This window comes from Aedes aegypti, chromosome 3 (assembly GCF_002204515.2).
Source record: "Aedes aegypti strain LVP_AGWG chromosome 3, AaegL5.0 Primary Assembly, whole genome shotgun sequence".
In the NCBI taxonomy this organism is placed as follows: Eukaryota; Metazoa; Arthropoda; class Insecta; order Diptera; family Culicidae; genus Aedes; species Aedes aegypti.
Genome location: NC_035109.1, coordinates 363,488,713 through 363,515,034, shown reverse-complemented (window position 1 = coordinate 363,515,034; position 26,322 = coordinate 363,488,713). Strand labels below are relative to the sequence as shown.

The 26,322-nt window shown below is 36.9% G+C and overlaps 1 protein-coding gene across 4 annotated transcripts in view; it reads right to left on the bottom strand.

The window, feature by feature from the left end:
• Positions 1-26,322, bottom strand: part of LOC5566872 (tyrosine kinase receptor Cad96Ca) — a 64,394-nt gene that overhangs the window by 22,419 nt on the left and 15,653 nt on the right. For 2 of the 4 annotated variants that reach the window (XM_021849665.1, XM_021849669.1), the window contains exon 2: positions 791-1,784. In XM_021849665.1, coding sequence (XP_021705357.1) covers positions 791-971 — 181 coding nt within the window. In that variant the 5' untranslated portion in view covers positions 972-1,784. The remainder of the gene's footprint in view (positions 1-790; positions 1,785-26,322) is intronic. The other 2 variants (XM_021849666.1, XM_021849668.1) reach the window with 2 other exon arrangements.

Below are 26,322 nucleotides of genomic sequence, written 5' to 3'. Positions count from 1 at the left end.
CCTATACGGGTTAACAACGGGAACGCTAGTCAAAAAATGTTTTTCTAGATCACCGAAATTCGTTAGAAATTTATAGAAGAATATATCCAAACAACTTATTTTACTAACAGTAATTTCTTTGAACATACAACCTGCATTCCTCCAAATATTCAGAGGTTTTAAATTTATCTACCCCATAAATCCTTGAAACAATAACTTCAAGGATTTATTGAGTATTTTTCAATGTCACTAAAAACACTTCTGCGAAATTCTGAAAGAAATCTAACAAAAACTCAAGACATTTTTTAAGTTTTTTTTTAAATAAAATATGTTCTATGAATTCTTCAAACTTTTTGTTTGAAATTTCTTCAAGAATAGTAATTGTTAATAGGATTGTAAAAGGACTCCACTAGGATTTCCTTTAACCCATATGCGCCCAGCAAATTTTGGCAATTCGGGACGGATCTTTGATGACTAGTTTTTCAATCATCATTGGAATTTTTGGAAATATCCACGATTATTCCGGTGGATCACTGGGTCATGTCGGGTGAAAAAGACCCCAACTTTCTTTTCAATAAACTTTTAGCCAACTTTTAGTATAAATGTGACTCAACTTGTTGCCATTTTCAACACCCACCCACCCCCTCACAACGTATTTTGTAAGAATATTTCCCGAATTTTGTATGACCTGTAACATCTTGAAGATACCCACCTCCTTCAGCGTTACGAAATATGTGGATATAATGCCGATTACGAACGTACATGTATCATATACATCGTAGGGGCAAACTAAAGCATCCCCTGATCTTACCTGCTACAGGTGCTAGTGCGATCCCGATCCACACGATCCACGGAAGCCATCGGTGTTGGTAAGGCACTCGTCGGACGCAACCGCCCACTGGTGACGTCATTTTCCTGCGCTGCTTGGCCGCGCTATTCACCACCGCGAAGTGGTGAATTTTCCTTTCGTTGATCACTTCTGCAGCACTCATACATGTGCGCACGCAGCTCTCCGGAGATCATATGGTCAATCGAACTGATCTTGCTCGCGACTTTCGATCGCATCAAATTCACTTTTCACACCTTCACCAACACTTTTATTTTCGGAACTTATGAATTTTAATGCACTGCACCACAGGTCGCTTTGGTCGTCCACTTGGGCCATTCGTGGTCCTTACACAATGGGGACCCTTCTTCTTTCCTTGAGCTGTGTCTTCACTATACGGGGCGAGATGATTCGTAAGTTATGAAATCTGAAAATGATCCACCAAGGTGAACCGCACCTTTCGCGGCGTTGACTCAACGATGTTGTTTATGCAAAAGAGAAGAAATAAGAAAACTTGGATCTGGTTCACACACACGTAACCCGCGAATTTATTCCACCTTCTTCGGAAAGCAGATCTCGGAGATTCCCCGTTTTATTTTCCATCAGCGGTTGCGTTACACCAGTTTCATGCGTTTGTTCGTTCGTTGTTTTCGCTTTATCACTCTCCGCGGACCAAAAACATGGCCCGTGGCCAATTAGCGGCAAGCCGTGAACCGACGACGGACGAACGGACGAATCAACCGCGTTTTCTTATGTAATGACGTAGACATTGAATTTGGCAACGGCGGTATGGGTATTTCTTCTCTTTCGACTGTTGCGCCGGATGATGTAAGGCTGCGACATTTTTTTTCGTCCACTTTGTTGTTTTTTTTTGTCTCAATCAAATTGGTTGACTTTTTTCTATGTGCTCGAATACTTTTGTCTAGGTAATGATTGAACAGGTTTCTAGACCATGATCATTGACGATAATTGTTGGAATCTGTGAAAGAAGAGATAAAAATATTTTAATATTGTCATTGTGAAAGTTGGTAGAACATAACAGTTTTTTTTTAATGTCAAGAATGATTCCACCCTTCTGATCAGCAAAATGCATTTCTTTTCCCAAATTCGGTTTCATTTTCTCATGGATGTTAAAAAGGTTTTTCTACATAAAGCTCCCCCTTGGGAGCATTTGCGAATACAAAAAAAAAAAAAAAATCATGCAATATTGAAAAAAGATGTCAGTTTCTGAATAATATAATCTGTTTTTTTATTCTATTTGATAACTAACGAACTTTTAAGGTATTCGTTCATGGGCTTTTAAGATATTCTTCTGAGAATTCCCACAGTGATTTCTTCATGGATTATTTCCGTATTTTTTAAACGTTTGTTCCAAGAAGTCATTTGCCAGATTTCACTGAGAGCCTCCTGGGATTCCCAAGGAAAATTATTCCCGGGACTAGCAGTTATTATTCAACATATTTTTCCTGAAGTTTCTTCAAGATTTCTGATCTTACCAGAAGATTTATCGAACATTTTTCTGTTGACGTTCCTGTGCTTGTTATTTTTAACGGTTGTATTTTTTAGTGGTTACTTGGGATGATTTAAAAATCTTTTGAACATTTCTCCAGGTAAGTCCTCTACGTGCTTTTACATATAAATTCCAATTGTAGGTTTAAAACATCATCCAGTTGCTCTTCAATAATCTGTTTAGAATTTTCTTTAATTACTGAGAATCCCCCCAAATAATATATTACAAGAAATTCTAGAATCTCACCGGTTTCTTCAGTAAGTTCACCAAATGATTTTTGAGGTTCTTCCTCAAATTTGTTTTTAGATTCCTTCAACAAATCTTTCAGAAAATATCACAAAATCCTTCAAAGATTGCTTGAAAAATTCGCAATAAAAATTAGCCGGAACTTCCTGTAAAAAAAATTACATGATATTTCATGGTGTTTATCTAAGGATTGTTTCAAATATTTCACAAGATTATCATAAGCAATTAAACAGGATACTATGGGAAAAATATTCTCAGCGATTTCTTAGAGACACAGATCTTACTGCATTTTTTTATATAAAATCTTCTAACTGTTTCTTTAGAATTTTTCAAAAATCATATGATCATATGAGTTACATATCTCTACACATTTCCTCAAAACTCTCTCTAATATAATATTTTAAAATTTATTCAAAAAATCAAACATTGTTATAAAGCTTGTAACAGAATACGTTTATAACGTTCTTTCAAAAAATTCTCCATGGAAATACTCAAAAATGTCTCGAGCAGTTTATTAAAGGATTTTGTCAGAGAAATATATTATAAGTTTTCAAATCAATTCAAATATTTTCCAGAGTTTGGTTTTTTTAAGTAGCAATAGCCGTTCTCCTGTGATTTTTTTTAAACAGTTTAATTTACAGTAGTATTTCCTAAACTTTTTGACGAAATTCCTGAGGATATACTTCTCAGAAAAATTTATGAGGATTTTAAGGAATTACTATAATTCTCGTTTTTTTTTCTTCGATGTGTATCTAACATCTCATATACTGTTTTGCATTAACTCCAAAGGCTCATAATTCTATGGCGAACAGATTGATTTAGAAACCATATTTCTACTACTTGATTAAATGAAAGTATGAGAGTTCTGTCAGTTTTCAAAACAGAAATTTCGCCTTGGAGTTGCACAAGAATTCAATACCAGAAAACGGATTCTACCAATATTAGATAAAATTATTTCTAAAGAATTGTTTTAAGGAAGATCCACATAAGAATATTTTAATAAATCCCTTCCCCCTTCCCAGTTATTTTGCTAAATACTTCTGCACAGATTCCTTTACTGCTTTGCTAACTTCGGAGGCGAAAGTATTCCTGGCGTTTTTCAATAAGCTTTCACTGACGTTTCGAAGGCAAGAGACATTTCAAAAACACTTTTCGTAGATAACCCGGAGATTTTAAGCAGAGTTTTAAGAAAAAAAATACTTTATAGAATTCCTGAGGCAGAAAAGATGAACTTCGTGAAGGAATTTGTAATGGAATCTTAGACAAAACTATTTGAAGAAATTTTTAGTAAAATTTTCAGCAGAATATCTCAGTATAAGGTTTGTCAGAATCAATGAATTTTTGGAGAAATTTCGAAGGAAAACTGTGAATGTTTGAAAGGTTAAGGCGAAGTAGGCCGTCATTGAAATTTGTACTGGGCATCAATGATTGTGGCTAATTCGTCCCACGATTGCAAATTGGAGAAAATTACTTAATTTTGCACTGACATGGCTGGAAAAGTATCAGCATACTTTCTGCATGTACGTTTCAAAGTGTTTTTATTAAGTGTTTTTAATTGAATCCGAGAATATATTCCGAATTAATTTGCGGATAAAAAGAAGGAATGGTTGTCCTTCAGGAGAAATTTCCGTTAGAAGTGCGAACAAATCTCACATTATTATATTATTTATTTTAAAGAGATTTGTAGCAAAAGTTCTGAAGTTACCCTTCGATATTCTTTGTGGAATTTTATTATACTAAAACTCATCAAGGTATATGGAAAGGTAACTTCAAAAATTTTGAAACATGCCCGCTGAAAGTCATTCATTAAATTTTTGAAAATTATCAAAAAATTAAAACATTTTCTTCTGCTTGGCATTTACGTCCTCACTGGGACAGAGCTTGCTTCTCAGCTTAGTGTTCTTATGCGCACTTCCACAGTTTTTAACTGAGAGCTTTCTTTGCCATAGTTACCATTTTCGCATTCGTATATCGTGTGGCAGGTACGATGATACTCTATGTCCAGGGAAATCAAGGAAATTTCCATTACGAAAAAAATCCTGGACCGACCGGAAATCGAACCCGGATACCTCCAGCATGGCTTTGCTTTGTAGTCGCGGACTCTAATCACTCGGTTAAGGAAGGCCCGAGTTTTTTTTTCAAAAATTCATCCAAACATTTCTTTAGACATTACTCTTGGTAGTTAATGGATCCCTTTTCTGAGATCTTCCTCTTAAGATTCATAGTGACATATATTCAAGTATTTTTCAAATAAAATCGTTCAAAGGACGTTTTTGGCGATATTTTCCATGCTGTTCTATACAGGTTGAAAACTTTCTCAGCTTCCCGGGACATAGAGTATCTTCGTGCTTGCTAAACAAATGCAAAAATGGTCATTCAGCAAAGAAGCTCCAAATAAATAACTGTAGAAGAGCTCATAAAACTCTAAATTGAGACTATGTATTGAAATAACTCATTGGAATTACAATACAGGAATTTGTTAGGAAAGGATTGGTTTTAGAAAACAGTGGAAGTAATCTATGCATGAGCAATTTTTGAAGTGGTGATTATTTTCCAAAAGTATGCCGGGAGAAATGTTTCACGGAGCCCTTGGAATTTTGCGTGGAAAATGTTCACACAATTCATGGAATATACTTAAAGAAATCCCTGATAAAATTTCTGAAAGATCACCCAGAAGAAAAGCTTCTTCAAGATATTTGGAGGCATTGTTGAAAATAAATTTGAGAACCTCTGAATATTTTTTTCAATAATTTCGATAAATACCTGAACAGTACATAAGTAAATTCCAAGAAGAGTGTATGGAGAATTACCTAAGTGTTTTAGGAGACTCTTAGCTCTAAGCAATCTTAATATCCCTGACTTCGCCTCCGACCTTAGATACTTAGAGTTGTTTACTAATGTTTATTTTTCAACAAACCTCTGTTGAAAATAATCGTTTTTAAAGCTTATTCCTACCCCTTATCAATTGCAAGGCTGGTAGTTGTCAGACAGCTAAATAATGATGACTTTAGTGACTAAAATCATAAAAGGTTACCAAATAGTGACTGAAAAGTGACTTCAAACCTACAAACATCAGTCCAAAATAAAAGTTCAGAAAGGAAAACATGTTGCTTATAATCAAAAATATTAACAAGCCTACACATTATAATCTAAATCTTACGGAACGCACAAAAGCTAGGCATACGCTACAACTTTAAATCTACATTTCCAGTCAGTAGAGTGAAGCTCCTAGAAATTCAAAATTTATCAGCTCTGAAAAAAAGAAATTATGGCAAAATTCTTTGTCATTAATGACGAACTTAATAGCCACAACTCGTTCAAGCATTTTCATATACCAGAGTTGCGAAACAAATTTCTGGTGAAAAATGCTCCATGCACTTCTGGGGAAATCTCAGTAAGAGTTCGAGAGTAAATTGACAGTGATAAAGGAAGATTGTTTAGCGACATCCTTATAAAAATTGTAGATGAATTCCTGAATGTGCTTGTGGTATTCTTCGCAGAATCAAGATTTTCAAAATAAAAGAGGAATAGATCCCAGTAAGAATTTATGTAAAATGTTGCCCTCTCTTTCCAAAGCTTTATTTATTTACGGTAAACTTAATCAGGAGATTATTGTGCCATAGTAATCAGATATTACTCAGTACTTGAAATATACAAGGCAATGGCATCACTAAAGACTAACAAATAACACCTGACAACCGAATTTAGTACTATACCATTTAATTCCAATGGACTTATCCTATGCAACTTATAGGTATTCCACTAAACAGCTCGAAGATTTATTAAAATAACACTTGTTTCTAACTGATTTCAAAAAAAATTGCCCATTTTCCCATGTGTATTTAAGCAATCTTTATAGAAACGCGTATTTGGAATGTAAAAAAGTCGATCGAAATCACGGGATAAGAGCGATTTGGCGTAATCCATGAATGACTGAGCTTCTTGGATCCATTAAATAATAAATTTCTGAAATAATTTCTTGAAGAACTACTATAGGCATAACTCTTGAACAAATTTCTGACAAGTTCTATAAATATTTTTTGGTTGAAATTTCAGAGTAAAACTTCTCTTCTCTTTTTTGATAGAGCATTGTTGAGCTTCCGTCGCAAGGTAGATCAAGGATCCTTTCAGGATTTCTTCAGAAATTCCTCAATAAACTCAGCAGATCTGTCAAAAATTATGTCGACTTAAATGTTAAAACTTAAGCAGAACTTTCATCCAAAAAACCCAACCAATAAATATCAGATATTCTGCCAGATATGTCTACGCAATATTCACCTGATATTTTTTCAGAAAGTTAGCAAATAATCCTTTGCTTTCTAGGCACTTTAATATGCTGATCGATAAAAGTGTGTTTTCAGTAGAATTATAAAAACCAGTAAAACATAACTGTATTGATGTTTAAGTTTAAGAAGCTGATTCAGATTATCGTTGATTTATCATCAGATCACAAAAAAAGTGTCTCAAGTGACCATTTCTATGAAAAATGTGACATTTTAGTGACCAGATCGGAAATAGTGACCAAATCACTAAACAGTGACTCGCTACCAGGCCTGCAATTGCTTTCAAAATTTCGTTGCGTTACCCATTCTAAAATACCCTTACAGAAATTCTATCTTCCTGGTGTGATAAAATAAGGAATAGTTTTTGCAGTCTCTTCCTTCAGAATTCCTTAAAGTATTAGCTGTGTAAAAGATGTATTATGTTTGTTGTTAAATTTCCATAAAACTAAGTTTTTTATTATTCCTGAACAAATTCCTAGAAAGGTTTTAAAGAAACACTTCCAGTTATTCCTATTTATGGAACTTGAGAAGAAACTGTCTTGCAATCTTCTAGTCTAGAGGAACTTCTGGATATGTTCTGAGAAGTAATCTTCAATAAACCCGTATCACTGAGAATTTCTGTAGAAATAATAGTAGTTTTGGGTTGAAAATTGGCAGTTCAGTCTACTGAATTAATCAAAAACAACTATATGTTTTCGTTATCCGACGTTTCGGTCCTTATTGGACCTTTTTCAAGGATTCTGTAATGTCAATTTATTTAGAAATGTTCATAAATGTTGTGTATAGTGATTTACCGAAAGTTTTGTTGTTTTATCGTAAAAATGTTTGTTTGAACGTTCAATCGTCATTTAGGGTTGGCTGTAATAGAAATTTTTGTTGGTATTCGTTTTTTGTCCCTGATTTTCAACAAACATTGGTCAAATAATGCTCTACAACTGAAGGAAATACAGTGATCAAATATTATACGGATTGCTATACCTTTTAAGAACATTCAATACTGAAGCACAAAACAAACTCCTGAAAATAAAGTAATTCAAAATCATCTTCAGACATCCATACGCCAGGCTTCTTTGAAAACACAGCATCATTGACACAAATTCAATTTGTTTCGAGAATTAAAGCCTTAAAATACCCGTCAAACAAGAATTTCGCATATCGACGAGGATTGAAGCAAATGCAAACAAGCTTGTGGCAAGCATCAAATCCCAAATCCTCGTGTTCCGGCAACCGCACTGCCAAAGCAACGAGCACGGTATCGACATCGACGGCGATGACGAAAAAATAACATAAATTTCAAGGTGAACTTCTTGTCTCTACCTCTAGAGCTCCGGTTCCTGGTGTAGCGAATAAATACAGATAAAATGACTAATCGAGACACGATTCGGGATTGGGCAACGATGGCGATCGATTCAAAAGTGATCTTCGTTTCTGTGCAGGCACAGTGAACCGTTTTATGATGGAAATTCGCATTCTTGTGTCTTGTGGTATAGTCTGAAAAACTCTATTCTTCATCATTATAAAACATTGCGTTTCATTTTTTGTTCGTTATAAACCGGCGGCGGCAGAACCCGGGGCCGATGCTTCCGATGATGATAATCATAAAACCAGGTTGGGTTTCAGCAAGTTAACCCGGAAGAGATTATATTGCTGCCGGTTCGCTGGTTTGATTAGATGGAAGAGATTTGATTTTGTAGAAAATTTTGACGGTAATGGATTTTACGGACTGTTTTTATCTGATTTCCGAATTTCACGCATCGAATATGATTTCTGTGTTTGTATTGTTAAAAAGTTTGAAGATCAAGTAAAGATGCATGGAACATTCTAGATGGGGTCATCCAGTTATCGATATATTGATTTAGAGAACCATACTAACAGTTGGGTTTCATGACTAGCTCGATGGTCGCTTCAAAGTAGAGTTATTCAGAGTTGACAGTACATTGAGGCCTTAGGCTCATACCCTACAATCCCTTAGGGTTTATGACAGCATTTAATGCAGCCCACAGTTGCAGCAACTCGATATTTCTTTGCATTTTTTAGACCTGCCGAGAGTCTAGTGAATATGTGATTATTATTTTTTCGAATGCTGTGGCTGTGAGGGCGAATCTTTTTGTGATTTTCTGGCAATAATCGCAGTAAGGAAGAGAAGAATATTTAACATATAAGTACCGGAAGAAATAAATACTTAAGAGGAATTCCAGTTATCATTCATACGAAATATTCCAGCAAAACTCAGAAATCATGACGGGTCTCTCTCGGGAAATATTCTGAGCAGTCATTGATATGGGAAAGCCGAGGGATTTTTTTTCAAACATTCTATCCAGAATCTTTTAGTCGTTTCCTCTATTTATTCTGCTTTGAAGCACTTCCTGGGATTTTTTCACGAATTTTATCAATAATTCAGGGATTCCATCAACAATTCCTCTAAGAATTCCATCAGAAAGCCTTCAAAGATTCCAAGAGAAATACTGCAAAAAAATTCATCAAAACTTGATCAGCAGGAATTATTTTAGAGATTCTACTTGTAATTATTTGAGAGGATCCCACTGGTTATGCTCCGGTATTCCTCTAGAGAGAATCTTCAATAAATTCTTTTATAAACTCCACCAATGTTTCCTCTAAAGATTCTTCCTTGTATCTCTGAAGCGACCCTACGAGGCATTCGTCTTGGGATTTCTGCAGGAATTACTTCAATAATCTAATATAAATTTCTCCAAATTTCTTGAAGGATTTTTTCCAAGGAATCTACCAGGAATTACCTTAGAGAATCTTTCAGAAACTCTTTCATGGATTGCTTCCAGAAATATACTAAGGAATCTCTCCAGGAAACTCTCTAGGAATCAATCTATTGATTTCTTTGGTGATACCTGCAAGTATTTCTAGAGATATATCTCCATGGATTTTTTTCAGAAATGAAAAAAAAAATCTTTAGGGTCTACTTTAGGGATTCATCCTGAGGCATTTAGAGATATGTATTGCTTGAAACTCTGAGTAATATCAGTTAACTCCCTGGAGGAATTTATGATAATCCTGAAGCACAATCCTAGTAACACCTTTGAAGTATTTTATGGTTGAACTTCTGGCGAAACTCTGGTAGATTTTTCTGGTGGTAATTCTAGCGAAACTCTGGTGATATTCCCAGTGTCAACGCTAGAAGAACTCCTTGTGAAATTAATTAAAAAACTTCTCTCGCGAAAAATTACAGGTGATATAATTAGGGAAAATACTGTTAAAGTATCTGAAAGAATTACTAGTGGAATCTTTATAAGAAATTGTAATCAAATCGCATAGAAAATTCGTTATTGGATGATTGGAGTTCATCTTGGAACCTCCTGTTTTGAATCCCAGGAGAAATTCCTGATGGAGTCACTGGATTATACATTGGTAGATTTCTAAATTACAGGTAAAACTATTATAATAAATATCTGGTAATATCGCTGGAGGGTTCCTGAAAACCCTCAAGAGTCCCTGAAGTTATTTCACAAGAAATTCCTTGAAAAATCCGGAGAAATCCCTTGAGGATTTCCGAGATTGATTTCTTAAGGAAATCCGGGAAGAGCCCCATGATGAATTCCGCGAGGAATCCTTTGAGAAATTCCGGAAGGAATCTCTTGAAAAATGCTGGTAATGGAATACTTATAAGAAATTTCTGATAAAATCCCTGGAGGAAATCCTGATAATCATCGAGAATCGATGGAGATTTTGCTGAAAGAATTATTCTATTCTTATTCTCTAGAAGTTCGGGTAGTATCTCCTAATAAATTTCTAAAAGAATTCATAATAAATTAACCCAGAATAACTCTAGAGGGATTCCTGAAGGAACCTTTAGAGAATTCCTGATAGAATCCCTGACAGAACTTCTGATGGAATCCCAGGAGGATTTATAATAAAGTCTTAGAAGTTTTTCTAATGGAATAAATGAAAGATTTTCCGATGGAAATACCCAAATAAAATCTATTGAAGAACTCCTTCAGATGGAATCCTTGGAAAAACTTGTGATGTCATCCCTGTAGTAATTCCTGATAGAATCATTAGAGAAACTCTTGATAGAATTCCTGTAGAAATTCCAGTTGGAATCTCTGAAGGAACTCCTAATGGAAACCCTAGAGGAACTCCTGATAAAATCCTTAGAAGAACTCCTTATGGAATCCCTTGGGAACTAGTGATGAAATGCCAAAAACGACTTCTGTTGTTTTGCCCTGTAGAAATTTCTAATTGTATCCCTATTGGAGCTCCTGATAAAATCATTAGAAGAGCTCCTGATGGAAATCCATTGGAAACTCCTATTGGAAGACTCAGGGGAACTCCTGATACTCCCTATAGAAACTCTTGATAGAATCCCAGAAGGAATTCCAGGTGGAATGTCTAAAGAAAATGCTTATGAAACCCCTGAAGGAACTCTTCTTGAAATCCCCAGAAACTCCTGATGTAATTCCCAGAAGAGATCCTGATGTTATCCCTAGAAGAAACTACTGATTTAATCCCTCGAGGATCCAGATGAAAACTCTGAAGAAACTTCTGATACAATCTCTAGAGGAACTCCTGATAGAATCTCTAAAGGAACTCCCGTTAAAATTTCTGAAGAATTTAATGATGATTCCTGAAGGAATTCCTGAAGGAACTCTTGGTGGAATCACTGGAGAAACTCCTGATGAAATCCTCAGAAGAACTCTAATGGTAGCCCTGAAGGTACTTCTAATAGAATCCCTATTGGAATTCCTGATAGAATACCTGGAGGAACTCCTGATGAAATCCTTGGATGAAATCCTAAATATATTGTTGAAGGAGTTCCTGATGGAATCCCTGGAGAAGTTCCTGTTGCTATCGCTGAAGGAACTCCTTATTGAATCCCTGGAGGAATTTCTGGTGGAACTCCTGTTAGAATCCCTAGAAGAATTCCTTATGATGGTTGTGCTACTTTTCCCCGAATGTCGGTTCCCCGAATGTCGTTTCCCCGAACGCCAGTTCCCCGAATGCCAGTTCCCCGAATATTCCGTTTCCCCGAATAGCCTACTTCCCCGAAAAGTTTTTGGCACTCATATTTTTCATAACTTCATACATTTCAGGAAGGTGAACGTACTGATTATCTAATATGCACCCTTCTTTAATTGATTGGCGGTTCTTACGAGTTTTACCGTCCTCAGCATTTTTGGCAACATATTTTTAGTTGAGAATGATTAAATACCTCCTTCTTTTGATTGCTTATCGTTCTTTCTAATTCACCATCCGTCACTGAAAACTATTATAGCACCTATTTGAACTGCTACCCTTTTCGGGGAAACGGGTCATTCGGGGAAATGGCATTCGGGGAAACGGGTCAGTCGGGGAACTGGTGTTCGGGGAAACGACATTCGGGGAACCGACATTCGGGGAAAAGTAGCACAATCCCTTATGATATCCCTAGAAGGAGTCCTGATGAAATTCCTCAAGGAATTCCTGATATCATCTCTGGAGGAAATCCTGATTGAATCTTTGGAGGTAATCCAGGTGGAATTTCTGAAAGAACTCTGGAGGAACTACTGATGCAATCCCCAGAAGAACTCTAATGGAAGCCCTAAGGTATTCCAGATAGTATCCCTATAGGAACTCCTGATGGAATCCTTGGAAGAACTCCTATCTGTAGATATTCTTGAAGGAACTCCTAATCATTGAAGGGACTCCTGTTAAAATCCCTGAAGAATTTCTGATAAGTTTCCGGATAGAACTCCTGATAGAATCCCTAGAGGAATTTCTGATATTTCTAGAAGAAACATTGATGGGATTCCTCGAGGAATATCTGATTTAATCTCTTAAAGAATTCCGGGTGAAAATTCAGAAGCAACTCTTGATGGAATCCCTGGAGGATCAAAACGCATTTTGACTTTCCACTGCTGATGAAATCTCCAGTAGCCCTAAAGCTACTCCCGATAGAATCAATACAGGAGCTCCTGATGAATCCCTGGGGGAACTCCTGAAGAAATCCTTGGAAGAATTTGTAAAGATATTCTTGAAGTCCATAGAGGAATTCCAGGTGGAATCTCTGAGATTCCTGATAGAATCACAGGAGAAACTTCTGATGAAATACCTAGTTGAGTTCCAGGCGGAATCCCTGAAAGAACACCTGCTCGAATCTCTGGAGGAATTCCAGATGGAATCCCTGAAGAATTCCTGATGGAATCCCTAGACGAACATCTGATGAAACCCCCAGAAGAATTCTTGATGGAATTCCTAAAGGAACTTCCGATGGAATCCGGAGGGGAACTTCCGATAGAATCCCTAGAGCTAGTCCTGATAAAAACCCTGAAGGAACTGCGTGTTTAATTCCTTAGAATAACTCCTGATTCTAGAGACCTTCCTTAGCCGAGTGATCAGAGTCCGCGGCTACAAAGCAAAACCTTGCTGAAGGTTTCTGGTTTAAATTTCCGGTCGGTCAAGGATTTTTTCGTAATGGAAATTTCCTTGACTTCCCTGGGCATAGAGTATCATCGTACCTGCCACACGATATATGAATGCGAAAATGGCAACTTTGGCAAAGAAAGCTCTCAGTTAAAAACTGTGGAAATGCCCATTGAACTCTAAGCTGAGAAGCAGGCTCTGTCCCAGTGAGGACGTAACGCCAAGAAGAAGAAGAACACCTGATTCTCAGAGGAATCACTTATAGAATCCCTGTAGGAACTCCTTATAGAATCCCATGTGGAATTCCAGGAAAACTTTCGGAAGGATTTTATAAAGGAATTCTTACAGGAATTTCTTGTTAAATCACTGGATAAAATGTTGATTAAATTCCTGGAAGAACACCTGGTGGAATCATGAAGCAGTTTTGGAAGAATTTCTAAAGATATTACAAGAGGATTACCTGTAGAACTTCATGGTTAAATTCCTGATGGAATCCCTGTAGTTCAAATCCAGGTACAATCCATGATAGAATTTTTGAATCACAGGTGAAACTGCTGATGGATTCATTGAAGATATTTCTGGAGAAATTGGTTGAGGAATAATTAAAGAATCCTTGGTGAATTTGCCAAAGAAAACGGTTATATATAGAAACAACTCAAGAGCGGGCATTTAACGCTGCGTAAATTCACGCATTTTGACTTTCCACCCATCTGCATCGGCACACAGTATTTCGATCGGCCGAAATCGTGAACTTAATTCTGTAGCACCTTTAAACGGATTTTTTCGGAATGGTGTCTTCGGACGAAAATTATTTTTCGTACATAGACACTATAGTAAGTGCAAGCTATGCAAATTTGGTGAAATATTCTGTTGAAAAAAGAATAAATCATTGAATCACTATTCTGTGAATCAAATCAGTGTTTAAATGTTAACGCAGTTCTTATGGCTGCGACACTCATTTACAAAATGATCTGATATTGAGGCACTTGCCTGATTTTGGATTTGAATTTGATACATCACTTAATTTGCTACTCACCGCATCGTTCTTGCACGTGTCCTGTAGTAAACACTAGCCTGCTAGTTTATCTTTTTGGTCTTTTAGTGCTATTATTCGACCAATTAAGCGTGTCAGCTGTATAATGCTAGCACGCAGAGCGAATTAAAGTGCTATTTGGTTACTTGGGATGTACGAAAAAACGCAAAAATCTCAAGAGAAAAATAGTTGTAGGGCGAGTCATTTCGTAAAGCGTCTTTTCAGGAGATTGAGAACTTTCTTCAAAAATGTATTCGGAACCTATTGGTTGTGCCTAATGATGAAGAATGTGTCAAAAAGAAGAAAAAGAAGAAGTATGGAGCCACATAGCCCTCTACCCATCATATAACTAAGTACTACAGGGTAATAAGAGTAATTGACGAAAATTTCTCTAAGTAAAAGGGATACTCGTGGATACTAATGACACTATCGACATTTACAACTACGAATGATGTATTTTGAATCCTACTAGGTTTCATCTGCCACCAGCTGCCACCCGAATATATACACGGACCCCAAAAATGACTGATTTTTGCACTTAGACGGTTATAACTGCTTTTCCTTGATCTTTAGAAGACTAGTGTCTTCCAGAGAATGATTCATTTTGACTGTTTACATAATTTTGTAGAACATTGTTGCTACCGGAAACTTCGTATTTTCAAAATATCGAAGAAAAACTAGTTTTAGGGGGTCGTTCATAAAATACTCCCGTATTTTGGAAATGCGGCTGAATACACACTAGGTGTCTTTGGCAAAGTTGTTTGTATTTGAATTATCTACAACTTTGCCGAAGACATCATATTTAAAGATCGTCATTTCAAAAAAAATATTTTCGCAGCGCCGCCCGTGGCAAAGTTGCGAACTAACATTTACCGTCAATATATGCGCTATATTTTTAGAAAATTTTCGTCCCAAGACACCATTCCGAAAAAATCACGTTTAAAGATGCTACAGAATTAAGTTCACGATTTCGGCCGATCGAAATACAGTGCGGCAGTTCCTGGGACGTCGAAGCTTCAATTTGACATGATGACGTCGATGTTCGTGCAACATCCCTACTGACGGTACGATCGGTTCGTCGAACATTTGGCTCCGCCCACCGGTGGTTTGAGCAAAATCAAACTCGTTTGATTTTGGCCGATCGATTCGATAACCGTCAAATTGGTTTCACAAACTGTCAAATTGGTTCGTCAAACAGCATCACACACGGTCAAACATAGCACCAACATGAGCATCAACCTGGGGGGCGGAGTCAATGTTGGTCAAACCGTCTGAGCGTCTGTGGGGTGCATAAGGACCTATTTCGCAGAGACGTTCGGCGTAAGGACGTTTCGCATAAAGCAGTTTTATAGAAGAACAGGTACCATTTTGAAGAGAGCATAAGATTCTCCGAGGCACAAATTTAAGCAAAATAAATTTATACGAAAAGTTCTTATGCGAAACCTCACGTTTTAGCTTGATTGGAACTAACATTGGGCTGTCGATTGAGTTCAGAACCTCTAGAACTAAAGTGACGCTAAAAAGAAAGAATTCAGCATTGTTTTCGCATTCTTGACTGCTAACCGTGATCATCGTTGTCGTATGTGTGATGCAGCGAATGGCTTAATTGAAAAACAAAGACAGTTCGTTCGATTTTGGGGGACACGATCCCCAACGCTTCAATTATGAATTCAGCTTTAACGACCGAGCAAGAGAATGCGATATGCAAATCGATTCCGAACGATTATGGCATTCTCTGTGCGCTCGCAACACGACCATGACTGAAATTACCAAACAATGACTCACACCTTTATGTGACTTATTTCGTCAAATCGCGTCAAACTCGCCACCAAAGCTCAACATATAGGTGAAAACTACACGATTGTAACTGTGCTCAGTTGTACAGGTATATCTCGATTTAATGTCGTATTTGTGTAGTCAATGGTAACCAGAATGTACGATTAACTAAATACCTCTTTTCGTTAAGCGATGCTTATATTATATGCTAAGTATCTGTATAAGATGTTGTTGAAAGGCCTTATACGTACAAAAGTGAAGGCGATTTTTGTACATATTTTATATGATGAAAATTGACATACAATAAGAGTGTATGGATTTTATTGCGAATTAATCTGTAATCTTATGTGACATAATTTATGATAGCAAAGTTAATTTTACATCTGCTACGGATTGCCCCAACTTATTTTGTACGTGTATACGGAACGAAATAAAATGCACAGATGAAATCAGAAAATATTGTTTTATGCGACGAAACTTGTCAATCAAACAATTTAATTCACCGTGTCGTGCTGGTGCTATGTAATTCGTACAAGTAAACGACTTTTCACGTTAACTCTTATGTGATTTCTGGTTGACTAGAGTTTATCAAACTGAAGTATAGCTGTAGTTGGAAAGAGCACGTCAGTCGTCATCACCGCCTCTAACCGTACATCATCACTTCATGAGGTTTCGTTAGGAAGCTCGTTCATTTTCGCACATACATTCTCGACAGCTTTACATGAGTGGAGCCAGGTCAAGTACACACATTTGTTTGTTTACCCAGCTAGCAAAAAATAAAATAAACACGTGTTATCAAAACATTCTACAGCCAACAATTGGCGACTCACCACGACTACACTGCATCCGTTTTAGGTGTTGATAGGGAACGAACGTCAAACCAGACTGGTCCTGTAGCCAATCTGGTAGCCAGAAACTTGAAATTCCAAGTAGTTGATTTCCAAATAGGGTTCAACATCATGAAAAGTGTTCAAATTGCCACCTCAACACATAAGACCTATCACTTACAGGCTACATTTCTAACTGATGCATCAATATAGAAGCAATGAGAACCAAGAGAGCTGTGATTCCATGCACTATTTTTTGGACAAGCCTAACTCCGGTTATCGCTGTTTGCGATCATCTGCAAGTATTGAATTGTTAATCCGCGTACGGAATTTTCCCACACTTCAAACGCACGACTAAGTTTTCTTCGATTCATAGTGATTGCGCTGTCTACAGTGATGAACGAAATAGTCAATGAATTGTTGAGAGTCTTGCTGAAGAATTTGTGTGATTGATTCATATGGTGATTTTACAGACAATTTTGTATGTGGATCATGTATTTGCTCATTGGGATTAAGGTGATTAAAATTTTTGACATTTGTGCCATAAAATACGTTTTAAAGTAGTTGGCCATAACTCAACGTATTTAGGTTGCGAATTCAGGAACCAAAATATTGCTGTTTGCGTTTGAAACGCAAATACCAAATGCGGGAACACCAAACGCGGTACGATTTTCCACAAGAAATGCGCTGTCAAAGATAATTTTTCTTTCCTAGGTTGGCGGTGATATCGATGATCGTTGCTAAGTGTCCTTTGATTGTTTTGTCTTACCGTATTTGGAGCATCGTTAGTCCAGTTTTGCAATACTGGTGCAAGTGTTCCAGTTTTTGCCACCCCAAATTTCAGTACAAAAACAAATAATATTTCTATTGTTTTCATGTACACGATGATCAGTAGCGCAACCAGGATTTGGTTCTATTTCAAAATACTTTTTGAGAAGATATTTTTTGATGAAAAAATTGAGTTGGAGATTTTAAGTATGTTTTAATTTTTGCATAATAAAATGAATTAGGAAAGATAACGATAAATTAGCGTGATGCCGCTCAGCTGCTCTGCCGCTGTGTAGTTCATTAAAAATGTTTTCAAGGTTTTCAAAAATGAGAATGAATTCGAGAATAATCTTTAAGAACAGAAATTTGCAATAAAAATCATTGAAAACTAATTGCCAGATCTTAGTCGACAAAAACACCATAGGACACTAAAAATTTGTGTGATTTGTGCTAACGTAAGAACAACACGACATTCACGATACGCGACGCGAGACAAGACATAACACTTATAGTTCTTACAAACGTCAAGAAAGTTTAAAAAATTACCTTTCTGTCTAATGACAGAAAGGTAATTTTTTAAACTTTCTTGACGTTTGTAAGAACTATAAGTGTTATGTCTTGTCTCGCGTCGCGTATCGTGAACACCACAGGAGTTTTAGTTTTAACACTGGGGTTGTTCCTATCTGACATTTCGAAAGGAACACGGAAAACAAAATATACCCAAAATTTGAGTTTAAGCTAAAGGGTGTGACAAAATCTAATAAAAAACATTAAAAAAAGTTTTTTAGACTCAAACGAACGGAAAACATTTGAAAATTGAGTAAACATGTGTTTTTGACCTAAACTTAATCGTTTGACGCTGAAATTGGGACAGGGCTTTAGGACCCTATTAAACTTTATTTTGGATGACTTTGTAGTCCGATTCGTTTACTATTGTAGTGGGATGACCGGGTTGGTGGTTCAATTCAACTGCTTCAATGCCGCATCAATTCCTTCCCCTTCCCCTCATTGATCTACATTCTGACGTGGCTGGCGCCATTATCGCCGTAAATAGAAAATTACCAGCACTTATACACCGAGGGTATCTATCAGTCCTAAGCAGTCAACCACGGGCGGCCAATCAAGCTCAAGCTCGTTTACTATTGTAGTGGGATGCTATTGCATCCATATTTCTAATAGACAAATCCGAGTATTATATATTTTTTACATAAACATCCTATTTTCATGAAAAAAAAAGAAAACACCTAAAAAATCTCAAAATTGTCAAAAGTTCCTAATGGGGCCGAAATGCTTCCACCGGCAGCTGCAGCAATGAAAAGATTCCAATAAATCTGAAGGTTTAACAAACTGTGGACACAGCACCGTTAGTTTGTTACAAAAATAATGTTATATATTAGCTTATTGTAGTTATGATTCGCAGATAATTTTGTTTTTATAAAACTCCCTTAAAAATTTAAGAATAACAAAAAAAACTTGGAAGAATAAAACTATGAAAACTACTGACATTACCAGTGTTCATACGAATCAAACTATGTTAAGTGGATAAAAAAAAACCGAATTTAGTACTATACCATTTAATTCCACTAGAGTTTGTATCCTTTGACAGATACGCGTATTTCGACTTCAACTGTAAGGCCGTCTTCAGTGTCGTGTACTAGACTCGACTTACACCTAGTACACGACACTGAAGACGGCCTTACAGTTGAGGTCAAAATACGCGTATCTGTCAAAGGATACAAACTCTAATGGAATTAAATGGTATAGTTCTAAATTCGGTTTTTTCATCTACTTATAGGTATTCTACTAAACAGCTCGGAAATTTATTATCAAACTAAGTTAGTGGGCTTCGTAGCCGTGTGGTTAGTGTCACCAAGGCGTTTAGCCGCATCGTGCTGAGGAGTGTGGGATCGATTCCCGCCTCAGGCCGGAAACTTTTCGAGAGAAATGTTTTCCGACTGTGCCACTGAGCTTTGCATGCTAGCCCGTTGGCTAGTGTGGTGCTTCCTTCAAAGGGAAAATAGCCCACTGGAAGCATTAACGTGTAGTGTCTTTTTTTACTGTTCTGTAGTTGTGTGATGTATAGTGTTAAATTTCAAAAAAATACTTGGCAACCCTTTAAATTTTTCGGCTTTGGGGGGGGGGGGGGGGTGGTTGGGTTTGACCCCCAAAACCCCCCCTTGGTTGCGCCACTGACGATGATGTATGTGTCAAATGTACATCTCATTCTTCCAAAGGAAATTTAGACTGGAAATGATGATACCATGTGCATTGGGGAAATTGTGAACAGTTCGACTCCAACTGTTAGTGTCTCTCTAGGGGCTCCGAAGCTTGTAGGTTGAAGCTCCCATCTAGTAAATAGGAAGTTGTGAGTTCGATCCCCACCGGAGCACGTGGTTTCTTTTCGAAGTTTCAATTTCAATTTGACATTTACACGTGTTCGTCGTATCCATGTAAACATCAAAACCTTACAACACAGGTTCTGAGCAATTCTTGCATTTTGCTTGCTAAACAAGGATTGACAGTTCTCTTTTAAGGTGAAGATGCATTGGCTTCGAAACTCCAAGAGTACAAATCTAGAGAACAAGTTAGCGCTTCAAGCTGAAAACTTGATCGATTGGCCATCACCAGCGAATGACTAATCGAGAAAATTTTCACCTCTAACAGCTACATATCTAGTTCTCCAGATGTGTGCTCTTGAAGTTGTGAAGTATGCCTTCGATTAAATTTCCTTAAGGCCCAAACGCAATGATAGCGGAACGGCAACGGAAAGCGGAACCGGTTCGCCAGCACGAACTATGACATGCAATTCGACTCAGTGTTAATTCACTTTAGTTCGTTGACAGCTCAGTCGAGATGGTGTAATTCATGCTGGCGAACCGGTTCCGCTTTCCGTTGCCGTTCCACTATTATTGTGTTTGGGCCTTTAGGGTTAAGTTTTTCCTTAAAATTTGATTTTCTTTAAAAACATTTTATCTATGGGAACGGTCTCAACTAGCAATTTTTGTTCCTCGACAAAGAAGATTTTTGTATTTGCTAAATCGTCTGAAGTTGAACAGTAAATGTGGTTCTACTAAAAAATTATCAATGCATATTTTGAGCCCAACAGGTGTTATGAAATCTCCATGACGAAGCTGTCGAAAATAGAAAAACCCAATCAACATTTTGTTAACATAGCTTTTGCTGGTACGCATTCTATATGAATCAATTTATTCGTATAGAGCAGGGCTTCCCATCCGGTGGTCCACGTACCCCTACGAGGCCGTGACGACTTCCTAGAGGGTCTGCGGAGCTTTGTGAATAAGTGTATCTTCTTCTTCTTTATAAATAAAAATGGAATGGTATTTGTATGTCACGAAATAACTTGAGGACGAGTCAATAGATTTACCTGATTTTTTCACAGTTGGGTTCGTGAAGAGTTCCGACGTTATTGTGTGTACAAAAAGCCGAAGAACTTCAAGCGTAAAATAGGAAAAACAGGGGTAGAAAATTTACACTTTTTTAGTACATTTTTATTTCACATTTATCAAACAGCCTACTGTGGGACAAAACAAGGTTTATCGGGTCAACTAGTTCTTAATAATAAATAAAAGTTAAAAAGTGACCGCTTGAGATTTTTGAAGTTCAGAATATTTAAACAAATTAGAATTTCGTGTTTTTGTTTATTATCTACACATTTATTAATTTAATACTTGCAATATTATTCTGCACTAAGAGATCACAAGCCAAATTTAACTTCACCGGCTTAGCATGATTTTTTCCACCATGAACCTTAAAATGGTACTTCTTTGTTCCTAAGGACAGTGTTAGAAAACACCAAAATTCTCAAATCTAATGTTTGAGTTAGTTCATTTATGAGTTGGTTCGCCTGTTTGACAAATTTTCTAGTTTTTAGTAGTTTTATGCGCATAAAGCATCTCCTGTTTTTTTTTTCTTCAGGAATTAAAACAAACTTTTCTGATGTTAACAACAATATTTTTGGTATTGACGGGGCTCCAACGCCATGTTGGCGTTGTCCATGGAACAAAACTCAACAGATTTTTTTTTGTGGTAGATCTTATTGGTTAGAGGTCCATAGAAAATTCTTGGTATAATCTCAGCTTGAAACTTAGCAGGTTACGCCAGATTCGATAGCCGTGGAAAATGTTATAAAAGTTTCTTGCCGATCTATTGACGGGATTTAAGAAATACAAAATTATCTACTATCTTTACTTGAATCCTTAACGAAATTTTAACGAATACAGTCAAACCCCCAGGAGTTGATTTTGAAGGGATACAAATATCGCGTCATGGAATGATATCCTTTGAAAAGCTGTTTTATTTATTTGTCGTCAATCTAACGTAGACCACTAGCAGATACAATGTGAACTTAACGTTTGAATGTTGTACTTAACCTGTTTGAGTAGTAACTTTATTTCTAGTATGGTTCCATGAGTCGATATCGGGTATGTATTGGAACATCGATTCGTGGAGGTTTGACTGTATATCAGCAGGTTTTTCGATTAGATTTTCAACTGAAATCTGCAGTAGTCAGAATTTAGAAGTCTCCTTGAGTTCGTTAGTTGGCTTCCAAGAAGCTTATTATGCAGTTTCTTAAAATTTTGAAAACAGCTTTCGCATTTCATAAATTTGATTGGAAAGAACTTTGAAGACTCATGGTGAATCCTTGGAGATGCATCTTCAAATCTTGAGAAAATCGTTCAAGACGGTTCTCGAGAAATTTTTTAATTGATTTAAGTTAGATCATTTCCAAAAGTTCCTTATCGAACACTTAGAAAGATAAAAATAGATGGAGTACATTGTACCTTTTAATTCTGCCCCTAAATGCTTATCCTTTGACAGATACGCGTAAGTGGACTACCACTTGCAGTCTTCTTCAGTGTCAGTTACTCGTATCCACTCACGAGGGGGCCCAGATAGCCGTAGCGGTAAACGCGCAGCTATTCAGCATGACCAAGCTGAGGGTCGTGGGTTCGAATCCCACCGGTCGAGGATCTTTTCGGATTGGAAATTTTCTCGACTTCCCAGGGCATAGAGTATCTTCGTACTTGCCACACGATATACACATCAAAAATGGTCATTGGCATAGTAAGCTCTCAGTTAATAACTGTGGAAGTGCTCATAAGAACACTAAGCTGAGAAGCAGGCTCTGTCCCAGTGGGGACGTAACGCCAGAAAGAAGAAGAAGACTGCAAGTGGTAGTCGAAATACGTGTATCTGTCAAAGGATAAGCATTTAGGGGCGAAATTAAAAGCTACAAGGTACTCCATCTACTGTTAAGTTTCTCTATTGAGATTTTGCTCATAGGATTCGAATACATTAATAAGACTTGGAAAGATGTTTGGTGGACTCCTGACAAATTGGGTGACCTATCAAGAGCAGTACAATAAACATTCGAAACTTTGCGCGGCGTGCGTTTCATTGTCGTAGTCAGCAGTAATTTTATTCTTTTGCATCCATCCGCTATCTTCCGCTGTCACACACAGCACGAGTGCCCAGTGAGCCACGTATCGTATAAGAATGTGCATTCAAAATCACATATTCATACGTCCAAAATCAGAATCGCAAAGGATGCCAAATCAATCGTTATCAATGTCAACACAAGTTGTATATAAATCCCCAATACGATTCATAAACGACATTTGTGTTGACATCAAAACATGTCGTAAATATTGCAACATAGAATCGCGTTAAGTTGTATAAACTGACAGATCATATATCAATCCAGAAAGCATAGTATGAAATCGCAATAACTTAGCAAAAATTGCCACCCAAACTTGGTATCTGCTGACGTTGGGCCTCAAAGAAAAACAAGGTATGTGTCGCTGTACATGAAACATGTATTAATATAGGCAAATAATCACATGTCAGTTATCTAACCATTTGTGGTACAGTGGTAAGGTGTCCGCTTCATGATCCAGAAGTCCCGCGTTCGAGGTTCGCTGGAAACTTATTTTTTATTTTCATCCAAATTTTGTGGCATCGTATATCTGATCGCAGAAAGTCTGGAAAAGTCGTGCCAAGTACGCATATAGCCTCCACTTTGGTAGGTATATAACCTTTTCATGCATTCTATACGATTGAATTGATTCATATAGAATGATGTTTAACAAAAGTTATACCAACCAAAATGTTGACTGGGTGGTTGAATGAACATCGAGAAACACAAAAAACTGTCAATTGAATGTCGTTCGACAAGATGACATTTGCATAAATCATAAGTTTTGCATAGAATTCAAACATATCGGATTGTAAACAACATGAATAGTTTGATCTTACTTGTTATGTCAAATGTGACACAAATACAGTGAAAGTAGCGCCCATTATTAAAAATGATAGAAACAAGAAAAACCTAAACGTATCCTAGCGAAGCTATCATGGTCAGAGGCATTCAATTGACATTTTCTTTTGCGTCATTCGTTTGATCGCTCGAGTTGTAAATGTTTAAGGGAAGCGCTGCCGAATATCCGTGATTGCTTACAACACTAAGAGTAACTTTTAAATTGTATTGTACTCTTACTGTATATGTTCTTGTTGATACTTATAAGTTATAGTCGGAGTAACAAGCCACTAAGAGCCACCTATTTGTCCTAGACGATGAGGAGCTCCAAGTGGAAAAATGGCTCAATCAGCATCTGAGCATCTGATTCGAAAGACAAGTTCTTACCGAGTTCAAATGCTTATCTTTGGACATCTAGGAAGTAAACGATTTTGAATCAGTCGAGTAGCAGACCTCCTACATTCTAAAATAAGCTTCTTGTTTCAAGAATCCTAAATGTCTGATGCCATGAAACCTGTTCACAGTTACAAAAAACGTCTTTGAACCTTTTAAGTAGAACCAATAAGCGGTCATGTAAAAATTACGTCACGCTCCAAGGAGAAGGGGAGGGGGTCAAGCCAAGCGTGACAAGCCTTACAAAACTTTTGAAGTACTCATACAAAAAACGTGACAAAGCGGGGGAGGGGGTCAAAAAAGTCGAAATTTAGCGTGACATAATTTGTGTACCATCCCTAATTTGATAAGCATGAGTACCGATGCATGGTCAAATTAGTATCATTCAACCAGTTTAGTGGCCGAACCTGAAATAAGGGGCGCGCTTTTGAGAGCTCAATGGTGACAAACTGTTTTCTCCAAAAGGTATACTTATATAGTAATAGCGGTATCTTTTTCTAAAGAGGCGCTATGCAATGGTACTTCATGATTTCTCAATAGTAGTGGAATAGAACGACATGCACTAAACAAAGGACACGTGTATACCACAAAAGATCAAAGAAAACTGGTCTCACTGGTTCATCCCGAAGAGATACAGAAAATAACTTTGAGATCTTTGGAAAACTCCGATACACTTTCATTTCGAAAACATTAATGTTTGTAGAACATCCATTGTCGATTCAGAAAGGTTGGGAATCACTGCTATAGAAGACGTCGAGGGACCAAATTTCTAACAAAGTGTACACAATATACGCACTTCGTTCGATTTTTGAAGATTAATAAATATGGTCAGCACCATTTTTACACAAGTTCTCAAAAAAATCTTCTGCTTTTAGGATTTATGCCAATTTTGATAATTGGTCATCAGAATTCGAAGATTTTCTGAAATTCCTTAGGAGACCGACACTTTGTCATCGACACGGTTTCTCAAACTAAAAGAGAAACCATAACCTCATTTCGTTCGGCAACCATCCCATAAGGACTAAAGGTTAATCTGTTGTTCTATTATCGCCAACATGAAAATAACGTCGTTTCGGGTTCTATTCAATTCAATCAATGACGACTATGTTGTTCATTGTTTGCTGTCTTAATAATTGTATTAGAGTGAAGCTGACAGAACAAAGAATCATCGTATTTTGATAGAACAGTATTGTGAATTCAATATTTCAATTTTGGTTGCCTATAAAAGTTAAATAGTGTCGAGGGCACTAAATAGTTAGAAAAGTTACCTCTAGCAAATTTCAGCTATGCAGAAAATTAAGTTTTCTTACACATACCTAATTGAAAATCGTCTCTATCGAACACACTTTCCACAATACCCATTACTCAGCTATCAACTACATTAGGTATCCAATCTCTACCTCGATACACTATGAAGCCGCGCCATCCACCACCAACATGGGATACGAAGGGGAACTGGGGGTGAAAGGAAAAAGGCGATTCTATCGAATCATAGAAATAGGCATCCATTTGAGCATTGCAGAATATAAGAAATACAACATTACAAGGCACAATTTCATTTTGCACAATTTCTTCGTGATCGGGTATTGTGTACTTTCCACTCGGAATCACTTTTTTTGTAATTATCGTTGTTTAACCCCTCTACCGGCAGCTTCAATTTTTACCACCATTATTTCTCGATATTTTTGCACCATTTTTTCACAAGATCTCAAAAAACTTTTCTAGTTTGAGAAACCGTGTCGATATTAATCATTGGTGGTCTAGTTTTGAAGATATTTCGATGTTCCTTGGGAGAACGACATTTTCCATATAACATGTCTTTGGCGGCCATTTTGTTTAAGGTCAATTTATCAAAAAAATAAAATGTGTACTATACAATACCAGGTAATGAGGAGCTACTCTGAAAAAATCATACAAATCGGTTAAGTATTCTCGAAGAAATCTGAAAATTACGATATGAGGTTTTTTAGAGTTTCCAAGATCTTTATTTGTCCAGGGTGGTACCAGATACATAAATGCCCATTACTCAAAG